The following is a 24,847-nucleotide window of genomic DNA, read 5'->3' as shown; positions in this document are numbered from 1 at the left end:
TGCCCGTCCGCTTCCAACCTCCTGGTCCACTCCCTACCAGGCCCCCCTCGGATACCCTCTCCCGTATCTGGGCTCCACAGTTGGGCCTTGGGGTCTAGTCCTGTGGTGCGAAAGCGTCACCCCCATTTCTCCCTTCTCCCTGACCGTGGGGCAGAGAGGGACCTGGCTGGTGACTCCTGTCCCTCTCCCAGGATCAGTACCACTTCTGCTATGACGTGGCCCTGGAGTACCTGGAGGGGCTGGAGTCAAGATAGCAGGGGCCCCTGGCCTGGGGCACCCACTGCGCACTCAGGGCCAGGCCCACCATCCCCAGCGGACCCACGAGGAAGACCTGCGCCCCCAGGGAAAGCACTGGAGTGGGTGCTGGGCCAGCCTGGTGCCCCCTTCCACTGTGGGCAGGGCCTTTCAGCATGGCCGTGAGCAGGCTGTGGGCCAAGGAGGAGCTTAGCAAGACTGCAGCCCAGCCTGCCTCACGGGGTCCTGCAGGCCTGCTGAGAGCCCTGGCACCTCCTGGCAGAGTGGCCGGCTTGGAACTGCCAGCTTGGGGGCCCCAGACCCAAGCCCCTGGACTGCATCCCAGCCCTTGGCAGAGATGAGTGAAGCCCTGCAGAGCAAATGGCAGGCCAGGGTTTCCACCCAGCTTGGCCCGATGTGGGGAGAGCGTGCACTGGGGCTTGGCATCTAATATCCCATCTGGCCAGCCCCTGCAGGTCTTGGGGAGACCACACTCTGCCCTGATTCTCCAGTAGGCACTTCAGACTGGTCCTCGCAGGGGCAACTTCAGCTCCCTTCTCCACCCCTCGCCTCCCTGCAGCCCTAGGGATATTTTGCTCATGATCCCCCCAACCCCGAATTTCTGCGTCCCTGAATGTGCCCTGACCTCCCGCAAACCAGGATCTGCCCGTCCCTACCCTGTCCTGTGTGGGGTCCCTTTCTTGCTTGACCCAATGTCTGCAGAATGACATCACCTCAGCCCCCTCTGCCTGTCACTTCAGGCCTCACTGGCTGGGTCCTGCTCCGCCTGGGTCAGTGACAATCGGTAAGGCTGCACGACAGCCCCTGGGGTTGAGGTCCCTGTGGCTCCTGGTCAGGGTGCCTCCTGGGGCGCTGTTGTCAGGGGTGCTCACCACCCCCTAGGGTTTGGAGAAAGAAGGTATATTTTGAGATGGAAGATCAATGCTTTTCTGTTTATTTTTTGATGGGTGGGTGGGAAGTTCTCTTTAAAATGGGGCAGGCCACACCCCCATTCCGTGCCTCAATTTCTCCATCTGTAAACTGTAGATATGACTACTGACCTACCTCGCAGGGGGCTGTGGGGAGGCATAAACTGGTTGTTTGTAAAGCGCTTTGTAAATAAACGTGCTCTCTGAATGCCACCGAGCAGCCTTTTATGTGTCTGACCAGCCTGACTGGAACCTGCCCCCAGCCTCCCAGTGCCAAGGGAGGGCCCCAGTCTGGTCTTGGATTTTCCATCCATAAAATGGGGGGAGAGGCATGGACCCGAGCATCACTCAGGGGCCTTCCACTTGCAGAGCTGGCTCCACCCAAGCCTCTGAAGCACTCAGACCGGAGGATTTATCCCGAGACCTCTGATGGCCATGGAGCTGCCTCTCAGCCCCTGTGGGCTTGGATCTAGGTTGAGCTCCTTTGGGTCCCTCCTGAGAAGCTCAGGCTTTGGTGTCAGACAAATGGTCCCCCAGGGCTGTGAGACCCTGGGCCAATCAGCTGCCTCTCCCGACCTTGGTTTCTTTTCCATTTGTAAAATGGAGACAGTTCTATTTAGGATGAAATGAGACAGTGATTAAGTGCCTGTGTGATGGCGGGTGTGTGGAAAGAGGTCCGTTTAAAACACAACACAGACCGGACAGGGTGGACCCACTTCAGCTGCCCGAGTCCGGCCCATCCCCAGTCTTGGAGGAGGAGTGAGCTGGCTGGCAGGGACCCAAGTCACCCCTGGCTCTGTCACAAACTTGCTGTAGGACATGGGCAAGACTCTTCGTTTCTGGGCCTTGGTTTCTTCATGTGGAGACTGGCACTATGATGTACTGATTTTGTCCACACTGACTGACTCTGCCTCAGTTTCTCCATTGGTTGAAGAATACAGTCCATTCTAAAACCCTCACAATTCAATATCCTTTAATCTGAATTAAAAATCTTTTGATGGTTATGATCCCACTTAGCGAGGGCACGAGCTGACCTTCCCATTCATTCTGAACTGACCACTAAGACTTACCTGATGGGCCACAAATGTACGTCATAGATACCGGCCAAGCATTATCTGGGACTTGCTTTGACCAACAGAATGTGGCAGAATTGACATCAGGTGAGCTTCTGGGCTTCCCAAGTGGCACTAGTGGTAAATAACCCACCTGCCAATGCTGGAGACATGAGTCGTGGGTTCTATCCCTGGGTCTGGGAAGATCCCCTGCTGAAGGGTGTGGCAACCCACTCCAGTATTCTTGCTTGGAGAATCCCATGGACAGAGGAGCCTGGTGGGCTACAGTCCACGGGGTCACAGAGAATCAGACATGACTGAAGCAACTTAGCATGTAGCACGAGCTCTGGCTTCTAGACCTCAAGAGGCATTGCAGCTTTTGCTTTTGCCCTCTTGGCACTTTGCCGTGTAATGAAGCCTGTCTCACCTACTGGGAGATTCAAGGGCACATGGAAAAGAACCAACATGTGGTGAATGAGGTCATCTTGGGCCTTCCAGTCAGGCTGACCTGTCAGGTGAGTATACCCACATGATTAAGCTTAGCAGAAACTGCTCAACCGACCCCTAGAACTGGAAGAGATAGCAAATTGTTCTTTTAAGCCAGGAGGTTTGGGGATTGTTTTGTTATGCAGCAAAAGCTAACTAATACATATGAGTTCTGTGCAGTGGGTCAGCGGTCCTGCTTCTCCATCAGGTGCTGAGTTCCTTAAGGGCAGGAAGTGTTTCCGTGTTCACCTGATTGTATCCATTGCCTGGCAAAGTACTGGACTTGAAGCAGATGCTTAGGAAATGTTGGCCTGAGGGAGGGAGGGAGGGAGGTTCTGCCTGTCTGTCTGGCCTTACTCGAGCTTTCAGAGGAGCTTAGGAGGAGTGCAGGCTGCAGAATCAACAAGCCAAGCTCCCACATCCCCCCAGCTGGTGACCTTGCTCGAGTCCCTGAACTACCCCAGGCTCAGTTTCTTCATCTAGAGAAGGGACATAACATTACCTCCTTGCAGGATTGGTTGCAAAGTCTAGAGATAAAATGTTTGAAAAGAACTAGCAGAGTCACCGTGACATTACTGGCCCTCAGACTCACCATCTCTTATCATAATCCTGAAGCCCTGGATAGTAAATGTGCTCACCATTGCCCAGTCGTTTAGCACCTGAAACCTTTGTCTCTTACTTAATCCATACAACAGCCCTTCAAAGTAGAGGCTACCCCTTCATTTTAGAGATGAGGAAACAGAGTTTCAGGAAGGCAGTTTCCTCACCCAAAGTCATAGCCTTTGCCCGGCAGAGCTCAGACTTGAATCTACATCAGGCTGACTCCAAAGGCTGCGCCTGTAGCTGCACTGCAGCCTGCCTGGGGGTGTCGGAAACCAGGGGACCCCTTGATGCAATGCCAAATGTGATCGGTGGCCTGCGCACTGACTTTCAAAGGCTGTGAAATGTGTCAGAGCCGGTGGCCTCTCGGACAAGGTGGCCTGGAGCAAAGACATTGAATGGGCCAGCCTGGCTCTGCCCAGGGCCGCAGGGGGAGCAGACGTGGGGTAGAGGCCCCACCTGCCCCACTCCATTCATTAGAATCTCTGCAAGTGCTGAGGGGCCAGCTGCCTATTTACTGCCTGGAGCTAAATTTTTTTCTTTATGTCATCATAAATCTGGCTGTAGGAACCTGCCAAGGTAATTATTACCTCTCACCACCTCTCTGCCGGGCCCTGATTGGGACATGTTATACATCCTGGGCACCCAGGAGATGGAGCTGTGACTTTGATGGATGCTAAGGCCATTTGTAAGGCCCTGATTGAGAGAGGGGCCTGGCTGTTCCCTGTTACCAGGCTCCTACTGACCTCCCCTGTCAACCTTTACTGGACAGGGGCTTAATAGACACCCTCAGGGTGGAGGCCAGTGCAGAAAGAAAGGTGGTGTTATGTGGGCAGAACTGCCTTGTGATGGGGCAGTGGGAGCAGAGACTCTGGCGTCCAAGGTTGGGGCTCCGAGAGTTTAAGTGACCTGCCCAAGGTCACAGAGCCCTGGAGTGACTGACAGTGGTGGCCAGAGTGGTCGCTCGAACAACTACGCCAGGTCCCACCACTGGTCTGCTCAGACCCCCCGCGACCTCCACCACTAGGTGGGCGAAGCTGAGCTCCTGGGGTGATCTTGAAGGCCCTGGCTGAAGGGTTCTGCCTTCTCTCCGCGTGTCCCTCTTGCTTCTCTGCTCACTTGGGCCTCCCTTCTCATGGCTCTGAGCTCTCTGCCTGGGTGCCTTCTGCCGGCCTCTGCATGGCTGGTCCTTCTTGGTGTTCAGGTCCCAGTTTAGCAACACCCCCCATCACGAGCCCCTCCCTGATGGCCCCAACGGGGACCCCTGCCCCACTGACCTGTCGTCTCAGGGCCTTACCCTTTGTATGTCCCTCCTCACTCTCCCGAAGCTGGTGATGAACTTGGTTATTCATTGATTATTTATTCACTGTCTCACCCTCCAGACTGTGCAAGAGTCGGAGTTGTGTAGATCAGATCCCTCTGTGTCCCCTGCACTAACATGGGTGCCTGGCTTGTATCGGATACTCAGTGAATATTTGTTGAATGAATGGAAATTTCAGAGAGAGGACTTGAACTCGGGCCTGCCTTGTTCCAGAGTCCATACCCTGAAGCACATTATTTTTAGTTTTTTCAGATGGTCACGTGGCTTGATGCCATTTGAGGCCTGGTTCCAGTGTGGGCTTGGCCAGCACCATGCTGGGCTGCCTTGGATCATCACCTGCCCTCTCTGGGGTTCAGTATTCTGGTCTGTCCAATAAGGAGGTAGAACTGGTGGGGCAGTGATGGTTCAATATCAGTGGTGATGGGCTGGCATTGTTTGGTGGTGGTGCCAGGCCCCTGGCCTAAGCATCTGCTCTCTGGGTCTGGTGAAACCTAGGGTGTAGTTTGGGCTTTGGTGTGAAGACCTGGGCACCTTGGATTATATTTAATACAGACATTATCCCTGATCTTCCCAGCAACTCTGAGGTAGATATTGCCAAAATCACTTGATACACGAGGAAACAGGCTCAGAGAATTGAAGTGAATTGCTTAAGGTCGTACAGTCACTAAAGAGCCAAGACAGAGGGTGTGTGTGTGTGGGGTGGTGGTTAAAAAAAGAAGAAACAACAGACTGAGAACCCATGTCACTTGACTCCAAAGCCCTTGCTCTTAAAATCCTCATAGAAATTTTGGAGAGTCTGAACCCGAACCACATTAACTTGTAATTTCTCTAACACTTGCTCAAGCTGGGCTCAGCCACAGAAAGATGTAAGCAGGCCTAGCTGAGGCCCACAGTTAAAGAGCCTCCCAGACTCACTGCTTGGCACCTAGTAGGCCTGCTGACAACGCTGTTGAATGAACGTCTGAATGTCTGTTGAATCTGCAGATGGTGGAGGTGGCCTGAGTCAGCAGGAACCAAGGAACTGAGAAAGCCTCTTGAAGAAAAATGAAATGCATCCTAACTCACTTCCTACTTGCTCCCAGGGGTGGGAAGAGGGAACTTTTCCAGGAATTTTATTTTCTGTTCATTTGAAAGCTGAACAATGTGGCTTTGTTGGGCTGTGTTTATTTTGTGACTGCATTCTCCTTTTGAAGTGGGCTGGGGACAGAATTTGCTCTGCAGGGTTACAGCCTCTGTCTGCCCCTCCTCTGCCAAAGGCAGAGAAACCCTGGCCCCTGTAGCCTCTTTTCCTGACAGACTCATTGCTCCCTTCCATGTCTGTCTCTCCCACAGTACCAGTTATCTATTTTTTTTTTTCTTTTTTGTCTCTGAGCTTCAGGTCCACCCTTTTTTGCCCTGCTTTGAGATACTGCAGCTGGACCCTGTAAATAGTTCTTTTTCCAGTGGGAGCAATGTTCGGATTTGCCAGTAGGGGGCACTAGAGGGACATTGCGAGGTGACCGCGTGGGCAACTCTTTCAGGTTCTGATCCTCCACCATCTTTTTTTTTTTTTTTCCCTCGGCACAGGAGCCAGACCTCAGTGGCCTTTGTGGACCAGCTCTGATATATCCTCAAGCTTCACTCACCAGTTCTAGCCCATACTCCCTGGCAAAATTCTTAGCCACTAGAGGCTGCATGTGCTTGTGTTCCTCACATCCTCCCTGAAGAGGTCTGAATTTTGGTCTTGCTGCTGCTGCTAAGTCGCTTCAGTCGTGTCCGACTCTGTTCGACCCCATAGACGGCAGCCCACCAGGCTCTCCCGTCCCTGGGATTCTCCAGGCAAGAACACTGGAGTGGGTTGCCATTTCCTTCTCCAATGCATGAAAGTAAAAAGTGAAAGTGAAGTCGCTCAGTCGTGTCCGACTCTTCGCGACCCCATGGACTGCAGTCTACCAGGCTCCTCTGTCCATGGATTTTCCAGGCAAGAGTACTGATCAGATGAGATCAGATCAGATCAGTCGCTCAGTTGTGTCCGACTCTTTGCGACCCCATGAATCGCAGCCTGCCCCAGGCCTCCCTGTCCATCACCAACTCCCGGAGTTCACTCAAACTCACGTCCATTGAGTCAGTGATGCCATCCAGCCATCTCATCTTCTGTCGTCCCCTTCTCCTCCTGCCCCCAATCCCTCCCAGAATCAGAGTCTTTTCCAGTGAGTCAACTCTTCGCATGAGGTGGCCAAAGTGCTGGAGTTTCAGCTTCAGCATCATTCCTTCCAAAGAAATCCCAGGGCTGATTTCCTTCAGAATGGACTGGTTGGACCTCCTTGCAGTCCAAGGGACTCTCAAGAGTCTTCTCCAACACCACAGTTCAAAAGCATCAATTCTTCAGTGCTCAGCCTTCTTCACAGTCCAACTCTCACATCCATACATGACCACAGGAAAAACCATAGCCTTGACTAGACGGACCTTTGTTGGCAAAGTAATAATGTCTCTGCTTTTGAATATGCTATCTAGGTTGGACATAACTTTCCTTCCAAGGAGTAAGCATCTTTTCATTTCATGGCTGCAATCACCATCTGCAGTGATTTTGGAGCCCCAAAAATAAAGTCTGACACTGTTTCCAGTTTCCCATCTATTTCCCATGAAGTGATGGGACCGGATGCCATGGTCTTCATTTTCTGAATGTTGAGCTTTAAGCCAACTTTTTCACTCTCGTCTTTCACTTTCATCAAGAGGCTTTTTAGTTCCTCTTCACTTTCTGCCATAAGGGTGGTGTCATCTGCATATCTGAGGTTATTGATATTTCTCCCAGCAATCTTGATTCCAGTACTGAGGGAGGGCTTTTTCCTGTCTTTTAGTTCCATCATTATTCACTCTCCCTCAGCCTAGATATATTAGCAACTTTTTTTTTTTCCTGCAGCCCACTTTTTCTTCTGGATATTTCTTTCTTTAAAACGTACATTTTCTTTTGATGTAGGCCATTTTAAAAAGTCTTTATTGAATTTGTTACAACATTGCTTCTGTTTTATATTTTGGGCTTTTGCCATGTGGGATCTTAACTCCCCAACCAGGGATCAAACGTGCACCCCCTGCAATGGAAGGTGAGATCTTGACCACTGGACCACCAGGGAAGTTGCTCTTCTGGGTGTTTCTTTTTTGCTGTTTTCAGGTCCTTTAGAGTCCTCTTTTTTGGAAAATCCCATGGACGGAGGAGCCTTGTGAGCTGCAGTCCATGGGGTCGCTAAGAGTCGGACATGACTGAGCGACTTCCCTTTCACTTTCACTTTTCACTTTCATGCATTGGAGAAGGAAATGGCAGGCCACTCCAGTGTTCTTGCCTGGAGAATCCCAGAGACAGGGGAGCCTGGTGGGCTGCCATCTATGGGGTTGCACAGAGTCGGACACGACTGAAGTGACTTAGCAGCAGCAGCAGCAGCAGCAGCAGCAGCAGCAGCAGCAGAGTCCTCTTTTACTCCTGTTGGTAATTAACTACCCTATGCTAGTTAATAATTCTTTATATTAAAATTTTTCATGCTCAGTTTATGGGTTCTGAACTCTGTCTCTTGACTGGGTTCTAATTGATATAGAATTGGGAGCAGGGGTGGTCTCAGGAGACAGACCTTCAATGGTGGAATTTTGATTGGCTTCATTGCTCTTGGGCTTGAGCATAGCGCTAAGCACCTTGCCATTGGGACTTGGGATGCTAGTAATCAGCAGCATAGTGGCATCATAATTATGTGATCACCTGTGATGGATTTTGATGGAATGCTAACTGAAGCAAATGTCTGGGGAGCCCAACTGACTACTGCACTTGACCATCATGTCAGTAATTATGACTGCGAAGACTGTGGTGTGGGATGGATTCTTGAAGGCACTGGAGCACTTACTCAAAAGAAAATAAGTTCAGGTCATTTAATTCTCAGCTCAAATCATGGTTTGAGAACCACAGAGCTTCCGCGGCATCTTTAAAAAAATCTTATTTCATGTAGCCACAGGGCTGATATTGCTGAAAAGAAAATATAAAATTTAATGGTGTGGGTCACGGAATTTAAATGTCAGTGAGATTTATAGCATTGCCAAGTTTCTCACATGAGAGCTTGAACATAAGTTAGGAAAGAATGGGATCCTGAAACAGCTGGTAGAGACATCTGGTTGGACTCAGATGAAATGGAGAGTCACTCTGAAGCTCCCTTTACCAATGGAAAGAACTTTCCCTCTTATATCTGAACAGACTAGTTTTCCTTTGTTTGAAAACCCTGTGATATGGGACAGATACCTTGAAAAAGGATGACCATTCTCCTGAAGACATAACGTATGCATCCTTTGTTGTCATTAGATCCATCACAAAGGTCAAATCTCAACGTGCTCCAAGGGATCAGGTACACACTGTGGTCTGGGGGAGATCGCTTATACAATAGAAGAATGCCAAGATTTGACATCATCCTGGGGAATGTATACAGGAGTTGATGCTAAGGGTAGGAAAGAATACAAAATCATTCTGAATTCATGGATGTAGACTTGAGATTTAGAGTGTCAGCTTGTGCAGCTGAAGGTGGCTCTAACATTTTAGTTGGTTGACTGAAACTTGGACTTGAAAGTGGCTTACATTCAAAGAGTGGAGAGACTAGAGTTTCCAAGGAATAATTTGGAAGAAAGACTCCAAAGAAGGATAATCTATTTTATTTTAAGTTTTTTACAGGAGATCCTTTTTGTTATCCATTTGAAATATAGCAATGTGTACATGTCAATCCCAAACTCTCTATCCCCACCCCACCCTTCCCCTCTGGTAACCATAAGTTCATTCTTTAAGTCTGTGTGTCTGTTTCTATTTTGTAAACAAGTTCATTTATATCATTATTTTTAGATTCACATGTGTGATATCATATAATAAATGATATTTGTCTTTCTCTGTCTTATTTCACTTATTATGATAATCTCCAGACCCATTCATGTTGCTGCAAATGGCATTATTTCATTCTTTTTAATGGTGGAGTAATATTCCATTGTATGTATATGCACCACATCTTTTGTACCTATTCATCTGCTGGTGGCCCTTTAGGTTGCTTCCAATATTGGCTATTATAAACACTGCTGCAATGAACATGGGGTGCATGTGTCCCTTTGAACCGTGTTTTCTCTAACTATATGCCCAGGAGTGGGATGGCTGGATCATATGTTAGCTCTATTTTTAAAGGAAACTTCATGCTGTTCTGCATAGTGGCTGCACCAATTTACATTCCCACCAACAGTGTAGGAAGTTTCCCTTTTCTCCATACCCTCTCCAGCATTTATTGTTTGTAGATTTTTTGCTGATGGCCATTCTGACTGACATGAGGTGACATCTCACTGTAGTTTTGATTTGCGTTTCTCTAATAATTAGTGCAGATGACACCACCCTTATAGCAGAAAGTGAAGAGGAACTAAAAAGCCTCTTGATGAAAGTGAAAGAGGAGAGTGAAAAAGTTGACTTAAGCTCAACATTCAGAAAATGAAGATCATGGCATCCGGTCCCATCACTTCATGGGAAATAGATGGGGAAACAGTGTCAGACTTTATTTTTGGGGCTCCAAAATCACTGCAGATGGTGATTGCAGCCATGAAATGAAAAGACGCTTACTCCTTGGAAGGAAAGTTATGACCAACCTAGATAGCATATTCAAAAGCAGAGATGTTACTTTGCCAACAAAGGTCCATCTAGTCAAGGCTATGGTTTTTCCTGTGGTCATGTATGGATGTGAGAGTTGGACTGTGAAGAAGGCTGAGCGCCAAAGAATTGATGCTTTTGAACTGTGGTGTTGGAGAAGACTCTTGAGAGTCCCTTGGACTGCAAGGAGATCCAACCAGTCCATTCTAAAGGAGATCGGTCCTGGGTGTTCTTTGGAAGGAATGATGCTAAAGCTGAAACTCCAGCACTTTGGCCACCTCATGCGAAGAGTTGACTCATTGGAAAAGACTCTGATTCTGGGAGGGATTGGGGGCAGGAGGAGAAGGGGACGACAGAAGATGAGATGGCTGGATGGCATCACCAACTCGATGGACGTGAGTTTGAGTGAACTCCAGGAGTTGGTGATGGACAGGGAGGCCTGGTGTGCTGCGATTCATGGGGTTGCAAAGAGTCGGACACGACTGAGCGACTGAACTGAACTGAATAATTAGTGATGTTGAGCATCTTTTCACGTGCCTCTTGGCCATCTGTATGTCTTCTTTGGAGACATGTCTATTTAGGTCGTCTGCCTATTTTTTTGATTGGGTTTTTGTTTTTTGGGTATTGAGCCACATGAGCTGTTTGTAAATTTTGGAGACTAATCCTCTGTCAGTTGCTTCATTTGCAAATATTTTCTCCCATTCTGTGGGTTGTCTTTTTGTTTTGTTTGTGGTTTCCTTTGCTGTGCTAAAGCTTTTGAGTTTAATTAGGTTCTGTTTGTTTATTTTTGTTTTTATTTCCATTACACTGGGAGACAGATTGAAATAGATATTGCTGCAATTTATATCAAAGAGTGTTCTGCCTATGTTTTCCTCTGATCCAAAGGCTTAAGGATACAGGATTTTGTAGTGGATTTATTATATGTAACCTGCACAGCCACCCCTAACCTATGTTCCATGAACATTCCAAAACACACTTTCCTAAATAAGTCTTTGAAAGGCATATTAATGAGGTGAGAACCTACATCCTTAAGATACTCTGTGGATGTTCATCTTTGTAGACCAGATGTTACGATGCTGTATTCACATGGGCTCCCTGGTTTCACAGGGATGGTAGGGTCCTGGAGTGGTAGACGGTACTTAAGTACTTAACAGCCAAAGACAAGGTGAGTGCATTTACCATAAATGGCAGCAGGAATGTAGCAGTAATCAGAATACCTTGGCCAATAGAAATCAATTAGTAGTAACTAATTGTGTTCATTGGAAGGACTGATGTTGAAGCTGAACCTCCCATACTTTGACCACCTGATGCAAAGAACTGACTCATTGGAAAAGACCCTGATGCTGGGAAAGATTGAGGGCAAGAGGAGAAGGGGACAGAGGATGAGATGGTTGGATGGCATCACTGACTCGATGGACATGGGTTTGGGTGAACTCCGGGAGTTGGTGATGGACAGGGAGGCCTGGCATGCTGCAGTTCATGGGGTTGCAAAAAGCCAGACACGACTGAGTGACTGAACTGAATTGACCAGTGCAGCCCTAGAAATGAGCCAGGTGGACAGACTACTCGAGTATCGCTTGATTTACATAACAGAAAAAAAACAGCCAATCAACTTCTGAGACTGGTGGCCTAAGCCTGAGTTGACTCACCACATTGGAGAGTGGTGGCTTTTCATCAGTTTAGAGACAGATTTGAGCCCCGTGACTGAAGAGGAGGCCAGGCCCTCGAAGAAGCTTCCTGCAGCAGTGCTCTGAGTATGTACCATAAATCTTCCTCCAAGCTTTCACCAGAGGGGTCTGTGTCCATTTACTAAACAAATGCACTTGGGAAGGGGCTTCCCCCATGGCTTAGTGGGTAAAGAATCTGCCTGCAGTGCAGGAGACACAGGAGACGTGGGTTTGATCCCTGGGTCTGGAAGATCCCCTGGCGAAGGAGAATGACAACCCATTCCAATATTCTTGTCTGGGAAATCCTATGGACAGAGGAGCTTGGCGGGCTACAGTTCAAAGGGTCACAAAGAGCTGGACATGACTGAGCGGCTAAGCACTTGGGAAAGGAAGGTACACAGACCTTGGAGATTATTAGACACTGCTCTGAATTTATGATAATTCAGAATGCCAGAGTGAATGATAGTTTCTCAGTCATGCCTGACTCTTTGCAGCCCCATGGACTGTAGCCTGCCAGGCTCCTCTGTCCATGGAATTCTCCAGGCAAGATTACTGGCGTGGGTTGCCATTTCCTTCTCCAGGGGATCTTCCCAACCCAGGGATCCTGCATTGCAGCAGAGTCTTTACCATCTGAGCCACCAGGGAAGCCTACTATTAAGAGACATTTCTAAGTATAAAGACAGGTCAACTTAAAAAGTATCAGCAGATACTTGATTTTCTCTTATAATCTATAGACAATACATTAGAGTATGTAGTGAATCCATACACCTTTCCCAAAGGAATGCCTAAGACAGAAATAGCAATAAAGTTATAAATGACAGGGGATGCAAAACGGCACTGAGGCCTACCAGTCAAAGTGAAAACTTAGGGAGTCAGGCGTTAGATCCTTAGCTCAGATGTGTCCAGTGGTCACTTCCCCAATTCCAGAATGTGTAATTGAAGTACACATACTTGGAAGCTGGAAGAAATCTCCACTTTGGGTCTCTGACTCATGAAGTGAGGGAAGCTGTGAAAGGCAGGGCTCAGTAGAAGTTCCTGGAACTTCCTCTCTACCCCTGATAGTAAATTGAAAGCAATTCTCTCCCTCTGGGGAAAGTTCAGAGAATGAAGAAGGCTGAAATATACAGAGGGGATGATTCCCATGCCATTCCCATTTAACCTGTCTGTTTGGCCTGGGCAGACATATGATGAGTTTTGAAGAATGATGAGGTTCTTCATCTACTTCACCTGGGAAGTAACTCCTACTGCAGCAGCCGTCCCAGATCTAGTATTTTTACTGGAGCAACTCAGCATGGCACTTGGTATGTAGCCATTGACCTAGATACTGCCTTTTTGCCCAAACCAAGTTGTGAAGACCATCAAAATCAGTTTTCCTTTACCCGGAAAGACCAACAATACATCTTCACAGTATTTTTTATTTGTGTATTGATATATTTATTTATTCATTTTTGGCTGCTGTGGGCTTCCGTTGCTGCTTGCACGATTTCTCTAGTCGTGGTGAGCGGGGGCTGCTGTTCATTGCGGTGCACGGCCTTCTCATTGCGGCGGCTTCTCTTGCTGTGGAGCACGGGCTCTAGGCGCTTGGACTTCAGTGGTTGCAGCACGTGAGCTCAATAGCTGCAGCCCGTGGGCCCTAGATCTCGGGCTCAGTGGTTGTGGCACTCGGGCTTAGTTGCTCTGCAGCATGAGGAATCTTCCCAGCCCAGGGGTTGAACTCATTTCCCCTGCATTGGCATATGGATTCTTATCCTCTGTACCACCAGGGACGTCCCTTCTAGGGTTTTTTTTACACCCTCTTTTGCGTAAAACACTTTCCTTTTTGAGAAACAGTTTCTAGTTTTCTATTGAACTGTGGTTAAGAGAGTATAGTAGGTGACCATGCTGCCTGAGACCCCATTTAGGATTCTCCTGACACAGCTAGCCATAAATTTAACTTTGTGCAGCAGCAATCTATCATCAGATAGAAGTGGTATAAAAGAGACCACGCTTGGGCAAGTCTGAGAGATATGAGTAAGCTGTATGAATTCAGACTCCTGCTTCATTGCCTCCTCTTCCTCAAATCTTGCTGATGGCTTTGTGGGGAGTGCCTTATGGCCAGTTAGCTGAGAAATACAAACTTAAGCCTGGTGTACAGGTGCTGCTCCATGATATGTCAGTACCACCTCAAAATAGAAGACTGCAGCATTAAAAGACCATCAGGGGGTGACCCTGAAGGAGAGTGGTAAAGGAAAATCTTTTCAGTGGGTAGAACTTTAAGCAGTATATTTGGTTGTCTGTTTGGGGATTAGACATGGCCAGAAGTAGGAATCTACACAGATTTATGAGCAGTTGTTAATGGTATGGTTTGGCTGGATGGTCAGGGACTTGGAAGGAATGGGATTGGAAAATTGGTGACAAGGAATTCTGGGGAAGAGGTACGAGGATGGACTCTTCAGGATGGGTGCAGACTGTGAAGATTTGTGTCCCACATGAATGCTCACTGATGGGCATCTGCTGCCCTGGAGGCTTTCCGTTATCAAAGGAACAGTATGTCATGCTTCGTGGTTATCAGTTACCCTGCTTACCAAGCTGTCCCTGTTCCTGTCCAGTGGTACTGTGCATAAAGTGTCCTTAGTGGCAGGAATGGAGGACATGCGTGGGCTCAAAAACATGAATTTCCCCTTACTAATGCCGACAAAGGTCCATATAGTCAAAGCTATGGTTTTTCCAGTAGTCATGTACGTATGTGAGAATTAGACCATAAAGAAAGCTTAGCACTGAAGAATTGATGCTTTTGTATTGTGGTCCTGGAGAAGACTCTTGAGAGGCCCTTGGGCAGCAAGGGGGTCAAACCAGTCCATCCTAAAGGAAATCAACTCTGAATATTCATTGGAAGGACTGATGCAGAAGCTGAAGCCCTAATACTCAGACCATTTGATATGAAGAGCTGACTCGTTGGAAAAGACCCTGATGCTGGGAAAGACTGAGGGCAGGAGGAGAAGTGGGCGACAGAGGATGAAATGGTTGGATGGCATCATTATCTCAGTGGGCATGAGTTTGAGCAAACTCTGGGAGATAGTGAAGGACAGGGAAGCCTGGTGTGCTGCAGTCCGTGGTGTCACAAAGAGTCCGACACGACTGAGACTGAACAACAACACCACCAATGGCTGCCTTGGATATCGCCGTTGCTGGGTGCTCAGTCTTTCAGTGGAAAAGACCAACGTAAGCCTATGATACAGCACCTTTCCCTGAATACGCCAGCTGTTTACCTGGTGGCAAGTTGATTTCATTTTATCTCCTCTATCCTGTACAGCGCAGAGATACTTCCTTATTGGAAAAGATATTTTTTTCCCTGGATATAAATATGCTGTCTCTGTCTGTAATGTTTTTGTCCACACCATCATCCAAGTACTTACAGCATACCACCATCATGGTATTCTACCCAAAATTGCCTCTTCTCAAAGAATTCATTTTGTAACAAAGGGAGTGGAGCAGTAGGCACATCCTCATGAAATTCATTAGTTTTTACAATATAACTCATCACCTGGAAGTGAATGGCCTAATTGAAAGGTGGAATGACATATTGAAGGCTCAGGTAGGGCACCAGTTGGCAGACAAATCCTGAAAGGATGTAATGTATGCTTTGAATCAGACACCATTGTATAAGGCTGCCTCCTTCATCATTAGAATACATGGATCCATTAATCAAGGTGTGGAAATGGGAGTGTTCTGTGTCAGCCACGGTCCAACCAGGAGACAGAAACTACATTAAATTAACTAAAGGAGAACAAGAAAGAACTCTAAAGAATACGACTAAGCTGGAAGGAGAGTGTGCAAGGAATAAAACTTGAGAGGGAGGGAGGATCCTCCCCGAGTGGAATTCAGACCCTTGGACAGAGCGTGGAAGCAGCCCATTGGATGGCAGAAAAGTTCACTGGGTTGCCCAGGGCAGAGGCGATCTGGCTCTGCAAACAGGCCAAGGTTAGTGGGCAGAGAGTGGCCTGCTGGGGTGCTGATGAATTTCTGAAGTTGCCTGTGGGTAACTGCTGTTGAACTTGCTGAGAAGCCCACTGAAGAACTGGCTGCTAAGAAGTTTCCCACAGAATTGGGATTAGGTTTAGGATTAGGGAGGACTGGGAACATTCTTGGAAATGAGCTGGGGCTCCCATCAACCTTGCCTTTGTGAAGCCAGCTGTGCAGTTGCTGCTGATACCACGAGGGGTGTGGTCTCCTAAGTGTCCTGCCCCCCAACCTGGTGCTGCAGGAGCAAGAAGAAGCAGAGGGCAGTGAAATCAGATAGCGTGTCCTGTATACTATCAGTGCCATCTATTGACAAAGATCAACATCATGCTTGTAAGGATAACTATTCCAGTATCACGAGCAGGCCCTGAAGGCTGGATTTGGAGCTGAGAAGCAGTAAATGATGACTGGCACTTTTCACTCTCATTCTCACACACTTGCAGAATTGTTGCTTCTTGTTGTAGCAAATTTGAGCTCTTCCAGCTTGGAGATCTTTTTTCCTGAGAGGGCATACCAGAGGATACCATGATGGTTCCAGTAAACAGAAGGAGGAGACTGCCATGTAGCTTTTTGAGATCTTTGTATCATTGAACAAACACCAAAGCCAAAAAAGGGTTACTCTACTGGACAGAAGGATTGATCCTGATTCAGCTCAGTCACTCAGTCGTGTCTGACTCTTTGAGACCCCAAGGACTGCAGCATGCCAGGCTTCCCTGTCCATCACCAGCTCCTGGAGCTTGCTCAAACTCATGTCCATCTAGTCGGTGGTGCCATCCAACCATCTCATCCTGTGTCATCCTGTCTCCTCCTGTTTTCAATTCTTCCCAGCATCAGGGTCTTTTCCAAGGGGAAATTGGGTTGCTGCCACACAGTGAGAGTACAGAGGACTACACATAGAACTCAAGGATTGTCCGGGGCACCTCTTAATACTTCCACATCCAACTGTAAATAGAACCGAAAAACTTCAGCAACATAAAAATGCAGAGTAATTGAGAGGAGTCATACCATTCAAGAATGAAGCTTTGGTTCACTCTTCCTTAAAAAAAAAATAAAAGCCAAAACTCCAACTAGCTGAGGTTCTGGCTGAGGGGGAGGAAATGTGGTACAGATAGCAATAGATGTTAATATAAATTATAGCTTGACTAGTTACAGAAATGAGGACTAGAGTAGCTCCATTTGTTATGTTTATAAGTTTATGTCCATATGTTAACCATTTTCTTCTCTTCTCTCCTTCTTCCTATTATTATCTATATATAATCATTGGAGGTTAACTGTACAATTTAGTCTGTAGGAAACAGAATATTCAGTGTGACTGTGCTGTATTTGAGGAGTCATTCATATAGTCAGTAATGGAGACACTGGCATTGGAGCTCTAGATCTCCTCACATCGAGGCATGTGTGAGAACCTCTGTGTTTGCACGGGGGATAACTGTGCCCTGTTAGATGGTAACAGAGTGGTTACCAGAGTGGAAGTTCCAGAGTGCATGGAAGGTGTATGTGGAAGCTGGTTGGCCCAAGGTAAGGACTGTGGCAGCTGTCACTTTATGTTCTCTCAGCTCCACGTCTACCCTTCTTTGCTCTGCTTGTGATGCTGGAGCTGGACCCTGTTAACATTTCTTTCTGCCAGCTGGTGCAATGCCAATATCTGTCAATAGAGGGCACTGGAGGGATGCTGCCAGGCGATGGCATGAAAAGACGCTTTTCTGTGTTCAGACCTCCTTCAGTGTGGGAGCTGCCCGGTGGCACTCACCTGAGCAGCCACTGGGGACCAGCTCCATGGCGATGCTCTGCTCATCCAGCAGCCACTCTTCCAGACCAGCTTCAGCCACACTCTTGGACATTGCTAGAGGTAGTAAAATTTCCCTACATTTGCTGTTCTCTGCTCTTTAGTATCCTGTTTACTCCTTTTAGTAGATAACCCTTTTTTCTAATTAACACTTATTTACAGTAAATTTTCCATGTTCAAATGACTGGTGTGGTCTCTTCCTCCTGAACAGACCCTGACTCAAGTACACTCCACCCTGGTTTCCTTTGCTCTCTTCATGTCAACCTTTGGGAGATTTGAGCTCTCTTTTGTTCTTAAAATTTTTTCTTTTTTTAAAAAATTTGGTCATGCTGGGTCTTAGTTGCAGCACATGGTATCTAGTTCCTGACCAGGGATCAACTCCCCTGCATTGGGAGCATGGAGTCTTAATGACTGGACCACCAGGGAAGTCCTTCCCTTCTGTTCTTGTCTTGGCCTTTCTTCTCACCTCTGCCTCTTTCAGATCCATCTTGAACAACCAGCCACCGTACAAGGACAAGGACGTAGGATCCTCTAAGGACGTCTTGCCAAAGGATGGAATTTCACAAAACCAGTAGTCTGGAAAGAGCCTGGATCTCGGAAGCAGGGTGCCTGGGTTCTAGACTCAGTGCAGCCTGTGAGCCATGTATTTTATGTGGGAAAATGGAGCCGAGGTTGTGATAAATAGCTACTCATACATCTCTAATCAGCTGTCAAAGGTTTTCTGCCGGCTTCAGCTCCCATTATTTTGTGTGTTCCTCTCGGGACCCATTTTTCACGTGGTGTGACTGGACAGGTCTTCTTATTCCAATTAGGACAGTGGTTCTCAACTGGGGCAGTTTTGCTTCTGAGAAGACATTTGGTTGTCACAATGGGTGTGTGTTTCTGCTACTGGCATCCAGTGGATAGAGGCCAAGGATGCTGCTAACATCCCATAATGTTCGGGACAGTTCCCCACAATAAGGAATCATCTGCCCCCAAATGCTGGTAGGGCTGAGGTTGAGAAGTCCTGAAGTGACATTCAGGAATGGAGGTCCAAAAGAAGGGGAACGATTTGCCTAGGGTCACACAGAAAGGGGGCAGCAGAACTTGAATGACAGTCCACTGTCACCCATTCTTCTTGGTTCAAGGACAGCAAAGGAGATAGGAAGCCAGTACATCCTGTCCCCTTGCCTTGAATCCTGTGTGCCTGCAGGGGGCTGGCATTCTCTTCTTGCCACCCTGCCCTGCCAAATCCCAGCCATTTTCCAATGCAGCCATCTGCTTTCTCAACTTTTGTTCTGAGCTGCCAGGAAGCCATCAAGAAAACTGTACTCAATGAGTACTGGCAACACTGCCAGGAAGTAAGTGCCAACATAAGCTGGCTCCAGCATCGTCCATCCTTCTTCTGGCCTTCCCGTAATCTGCTCTACTCCCCTACCTTCAAGGACTATTCAAGTCCTCCACCTCCACAAGCCCTCGCCCATCCCAATCATCAACTCCTTCACTCTCAACAGGTAACTGAGTTTCTTGGGTACTCCCTTTGCTCCTACAGCTAAACCTATTTTCCCTCAGCTCAGGAAAAGCATTATTAACCATCTCAGGAACAGAAAATATTCTCTTCTGATGGAAGGCATCCCTTCCCATCCCCTGGATCCATTCCTTTCTGCATTTTCCAGGGCTTGTCCCTATTGAGTGTTTTCTGTCTCTCACATTTGTCAACTTCCCCAACTCTACTACCTACGGCTTCCCTGCATAAAGGCTGCTCAAATCTCCCCCATAATTAATTTTAAAATAAATTATTTTCTTGAAACCCTCTGGCCCTTTAAGCCAGTTTGGTGGCTCAGATGGTAAAGAACTTGCCTGTAGTGCAGGAGAGCTGGGTTTGATCCCTGGGTGGGGAAGATCCCCTGGAGAAGGGAATGGTTACCTGCTCCAATATTCTTGCCTGAAGAATCCCATGGACCAAGGAGCCTAGCCGGCTATAGTCCATGGGTTCACAAAGTGTTGGACACGACTGAATGACTAACACGTATTCCCATCCATATACTCTTCAATTCGCCTGGATTAACCGCTCCCCACGCCTACTCCAGCTGCAAAACTCCTAGTCACGCTTCAAATCCAGCTCAAATGTCAGCTTTTCGAAGAAGCCATAGCAGATGCTATTGATCTCCCACCTCACCACCCCCCCCCAACCCCCCCCCCCCCCCCGACTTTCTGAATTCTCCTGCAGCTACACAAATTTCTGGGCCTGCTGACAGCTTCCCACCCAAGTGACTGCATTTCTTGTATTCCTTCCTCAGAGGGTCCCCAGCAGGACCAAGCCCGCTCATGGACCCAGGCTCCCTGGCCCTCTTCCCTGCCCTGCTCAGCCTCTCCAGTCCTCACGTGTACTCCCGGGCCCACCTCCCAGATGAGCTACTGGAACTAGAGCCCTTGCCTCAGGGTCCAGTTGGGAGCCCCACCCTAAGACCCACGCCTGCCCTACCTGCCCCCCAAGAAAGTTCAGTGTTCCCTCCTTCTGGTCCCTGGGGCCTCTTATTGTACTTCTTGAGGCAGAGCCTCTGTTTCCTGTACCAGACTGTCAGCCCCATCAAGGGTAAAGGCAAGTTCTTCATCACCCCTGTGTCTCCTTCACCTGGCACATTACCTGTCCCATCACCGGCCAAGAAGTTTGCTGAGTGAGGGAGTGAGAAAGTAATTGGGTAAATGATGGACATGAATCTCGAAGGCACCTACCCTGGATGACAGACCCAGTGAAGTGAATTCTCCCATCAGTGTGGCCCCCTCAATCCCCACCTTCTCCTCTCCTGTCAGGGGGTCTATCCCTGCTCCCTGTCTCCCTGAGGGTCCTGAGGCCCTTCCCTCTGCCATCAACACCCGTTCTGTCCTCTATAACGCCATTGCAATCAGTTCCCAGGAAGCTGCCCTCCAGGAAAAGTCCTCATTGAGGGGAGTGGGTCTCTTGGTGGGAGATTCCGACTTCAGTTAAATAAAGGTTCTGGGAACCTGGGGAGACGCTATTATAATGTGACATAATTTGGTGTCACCGTCTAGCAGATGTCACATTGGAGGGATGAATTTGTCCCAGCTGGACTCCCGAGCCCATTCAGAAGTTCAGACCAACGACTTGCTGCTTCTGATGTGAACAGCCCCAGGAAATGTTAATTTCTACAAATCAACTTATTCAGCCCAAGTGCATGGAGCTGAGTTTCCAGCAGGACGAAATAAAATCATGGCTGGGAAGTGAAGCAGCTGCTGCCAAGCCAAGAGGTCATGAAGACCATGTCCAATTTTGAAACCCCTGGGGGAACAAGATGCTCTGAGTACATCCAGATTACCTGGGGAGCTCAAACTCAGCGACCTGGTTCTGTCATACACATAAGAAAACTGAGGAGCACAGAGGCAAAGAAGAGGCTGCCCAAGGTCACACACACTGAGTTGGTGGTAGACCTCAGACTCCTAAGTCTGAATCCACACAGTTCTGCCCCCAACCACCCCCCTCTCCAACTTCTCAGAAGACCAGGAAGGATAGAAATCATGATGAAACTAAACCCCAAACCAACCAAACAAAAAAACACTAACACGTGGACAGACTCACAGGTTGTGCCCGCCTTTTTTTTTATAGACACGGACCTGAAGATTAGAGACTCTGGGATCAGATGCTGGTTTTGCCTCTTTCTTGCTGGTGATGCCTCTCTGGGTTTCAGTTTCTTTATCTGTCAAATAGAAGATTAATGACCTCTAGAATCCTTCAGCTTCCAAAAATCACTTTGAGCCTCAGTTTCCTCATTTAAGGGGTACAGTGCTCTTCTTCCTAGGGTCCTTGCTATGAGATTCCTTGCTATGAGAATCGCTTGATGTCCAGAAGCTCCTTGACACAGTCGTGTGAAAATAACCTCAGGGTCAGTGTTACCATCACTCCCACGTCTGCAGCAAGGTGACGCTGAGGATAGAGCTAGTTCCACATCTAATCTGTAGAAGGAGTGAAGGGAAACCCATGTGGTCTCCCAGGTGGCCCTGGGAAGGGATTTAAATCTGGATTCCCTCCCCATGAGGTGAGGTTGTCTCTGAAGCCATTTCCCTCTTGCTGTCACAGCAAGTGATGTGGAACGTCAAATCTCAGGGTGCCTGTTGAAAGGGATCTTGGCAGGGCTGGGCTGTAGGCAAAAGCTGAAGGAAGGGGAAGGGAGAAAGTGGTGATTTACAAACAGGTGGGGAGGAAGAGAAAGGGGTGAAGGGAAGAGGGATGTGAGGAAGAAGAGGGCAAAGAGGAGGAGAAGGGGTATCTGGAGAGGGGTGACTATTTCCTTTCAGTGATGCAAAATGCAAGCAGAAAGTGTGGGCTCTAGAATCAGAAAGACCTGACATCAAAGGCCTGCTCATCTACTTACCATATGGAGGGACTTTGCACTAGTCATTCAACCGTTCTAAACCTGTTCCCACATCTGTAACATGGGGATAAGAATGGTGCCTCTTTCTTAGGGATAATCTTGGCAAAGTGTTTGGCACCACACCTGACCCAGAATAAGTTTTCAATACACAATAACTAGAGTGGCCACATAAGCAGAGCAAGTAGCTGTAAATCTACAGATTACTGTGTTCTTCAGAAGGGGATGCAGAATCCATCCCAGTGACTGTGGATACTGGAAGATGAGAGCCTTGTTCAAGTAGAGGAGCAAGTGGGTTTGTCCAAGTTGACAGAAGCCTGAAAAAGCATAGAAACTCAGGTCATACAGGCAGAGAAATATAGTTAACACATACTGTGTTGATTATAGCAGGAATTATTCTTATTGGTTAACAGCAATTATATTAATAAGGACAATTCATGTGCTAATGATGGCTAAATTGATCAAAATAACAAGAAGGCAGATTTAAAGTCATTAGATCAACCAGGAAGAAATGTCAATGTCAGTGACTATCAAATGACTGTCATATGTATAAACAATCGGTGTGATGTTAGAGAGATGGGAGAGGGGGGTGACAGGGCATTGACCATGTACAGACACCCTGGGCACTCACTGGAGTCAGCATTGATATCAAACAAGATGCAGCAGGTGAAACAACATCCCCTCAATTCCCCAGTGGGTGAGTGGAGCCCAGACTCCAACCCAGATGTCTGAAACTGAGGCTTGACCACCTGTCAGAGTTGATCAGCACCACATCTCCAGGCTGGAGTTTCCCAGGAGTCGAAGGCCTAGCAAGATTGGAGGGCAGAGCACCTGAGGACTGAGGGCCTGGGGGGAGGGGACCTTCCCTGCAGTCCTGATGAGCTGGACAGGAAGTACAACCACGGATAGTGCCTGCCAGAAGGAAGGATGCACTGAGCTGTGGGTTTTCCAGCTTCCTGGGGTTATGAAATCCTTGCAGGCTTTCCCCACGACATCCACCAAGAGGGGAACCGTTCTCTCGGGGATGACAGATATTTCTCTTTTTAGCATGTCTACCTGGTTGCTATGACCAGAAAGCTATGGGTGAAGCTGAAAAAACTCAGAATGTTAAAATTAGATGTGTTTAAATTTAACACATTTAAATAATTAATTAATTTTTGTTTTTATTAAATTTTCTTCCAGTTCTATTGAGATATAGTTGACATGCAGCACTGTATAAGTTTAAGGTGTATAGCATAATCACTTGTATATATCATGAAATGATTATCATGATGTTTAATGAACATTCATCATCTCATATAGATACAGAATTAAACAAACAGAAAAAAATGTTTCCTTGTGATGAGAACTTAGGATTTATTCTCTTAATATACAGCAGTGTTATATTTATCATACTGTACATTACATCCTTAGTATTTATTCATCTTATAACTGGAAGTTTGTAACTTTTGACTGCCTTCATCCAGTTCCCCCTCACCCCACCCCATGCCTCTGGTAACACAAATCTGATCTCTTTTTCTATGAGTTTGTTTGTTTGTTTTTGAAGTGTAATTGGCCTACAACACTAGTTCCTGTTATACAGCATAGTGATTCGCTATTTTCATACATTTAAAAATTATCATGGAATGATTACATTTTTGAATTGGGATAAAATTTCAGCTAAACATTTGCCCTAGATTTTCCCTCTTGAGTAGCTGACTTATGAGATGCCAATTGTTTAATATGAGAGATGTATCATCTCGGAGAATCTATTACATGCAGTCAGTCAGATATGTACCTATGCATGTACACACACACACACACACACACACACACACACACACATACACAACTTTGGGTTTCTTGCTTCTTCAAGAACCCAGGATGGTTCTTAGGAAGTTGAAAAAAGTCTCCAAACTCAACAAAACATTTACCCTGAGGTCTGTGAATGCCACACACAATTGCTGTAATCTTGGTCTCCAGCTTTCCTCCTTAACCTCCATCACTGCCTTGCCCTGAGGATTCTGTCTCCTGGACTGAAGGGTAAGTAGTAAGGAATATTCACTCCCCAGCCCTTAGGGTTTCTCAGCTTCTTGAGATCTGAGCCTGCCCTCTTCATCTTCCACAAGATAGAGATAGATCAGAGACTTAAAGATCTGAATTTACCTGTTGAAATGATTTAATCCTGCTTCAGCACCATGGACAGATCCCTTCAACAGCCCCGCCCCGCCCCGCCCCGCCCTCCAGCCTGCCCCAGAGAAACAGGAACTGGAAGTTTCTTGCTAATTGGCATGACAAGGGAACACCAGGTTACCAAAAGGTCTGAATGCAGACAGTGCTTCATCAAGACCCCAAACCAGGATAACAGGTTCTTTGAATTCTCCAATTTAATATTTCAAAAATATGCATAATTTGCTATTTATATTATACCCATGATTATTTTAATACAAAATATAAGGACTTCCCTGGTGGTCCAGTGGTGAAGAATTCGCCTTGTAATGCAGGGGATGTGAGTTCGACCCCTGGTTAGGGAATTGAGGTCCCACATGCTGCAGAGCAACGATCAATAAGCCTGAATGCTCTGGAGCCCATGTGCCACAAATACTGAGCCCGCATACCACAACTAGAGAGTCCATGTGCTGCAATGAAAGATCCCGCATGCTGCAACAAAGATCCTGTGCGCCGCAACTAAGATGCAATGCTGCCAAATACATAGATGTTAAAAAAAATACAAAATACAAAACAATGGTATTTTTCATGTATTAGAGTAAAACTGAAACAGAGGGAAGATGTCCTATACCTAT

General features: G+C 47.3%; 1 protein-coding gene across 4 annotated transcripts in view; it reads left to right on the top strand.

Moving 5' to 3' along the window:
• PTPRU (protein tyrosine phosphatase receptor type U) overlaps positions 1-1,376 on the top strand; it is an 88,448-nt gene extending 87,072 nt beyond the window's left edge. For all 4 annotated transcript variants that reach the window (XM_061390301.1, XM_061390292.1, XM_061390282.1 and 1 more), the window contains one exon: positions 192-1,376. In XM_061390301.1, the coding sequence (XP_061246285.1) occupies positions 192-254 (63 nt within the window). In that variant the 3' untranslated portion in view covers positions 255-1,376. The remainder of the gene's footprint in view (positions 1-191) is intronic.
• Positions 1,377-24,847: the final 23,471 nt, after the last annotated feature.

Source organism: Bos javanicus, chromosome 2, assembly GCF_032452875.1.
Source record: "Bos javanicus breed banteng chromosome 2, ARS-OSU_banteng_1.0, whole genome shotgun sequence".
In the NCBI taxonomy this organism is placed as follows: Eukaryota; Metazoa; Chordata; class Mammalia; order Artiodactyla; family Bovidae; genus Bos; species Bos javanicus.
The sequence above is the reverse complement of the archived record's forward strand: the minus strand, read 5'-3'. Positions and strand labels throughout refer to the sequence as shown.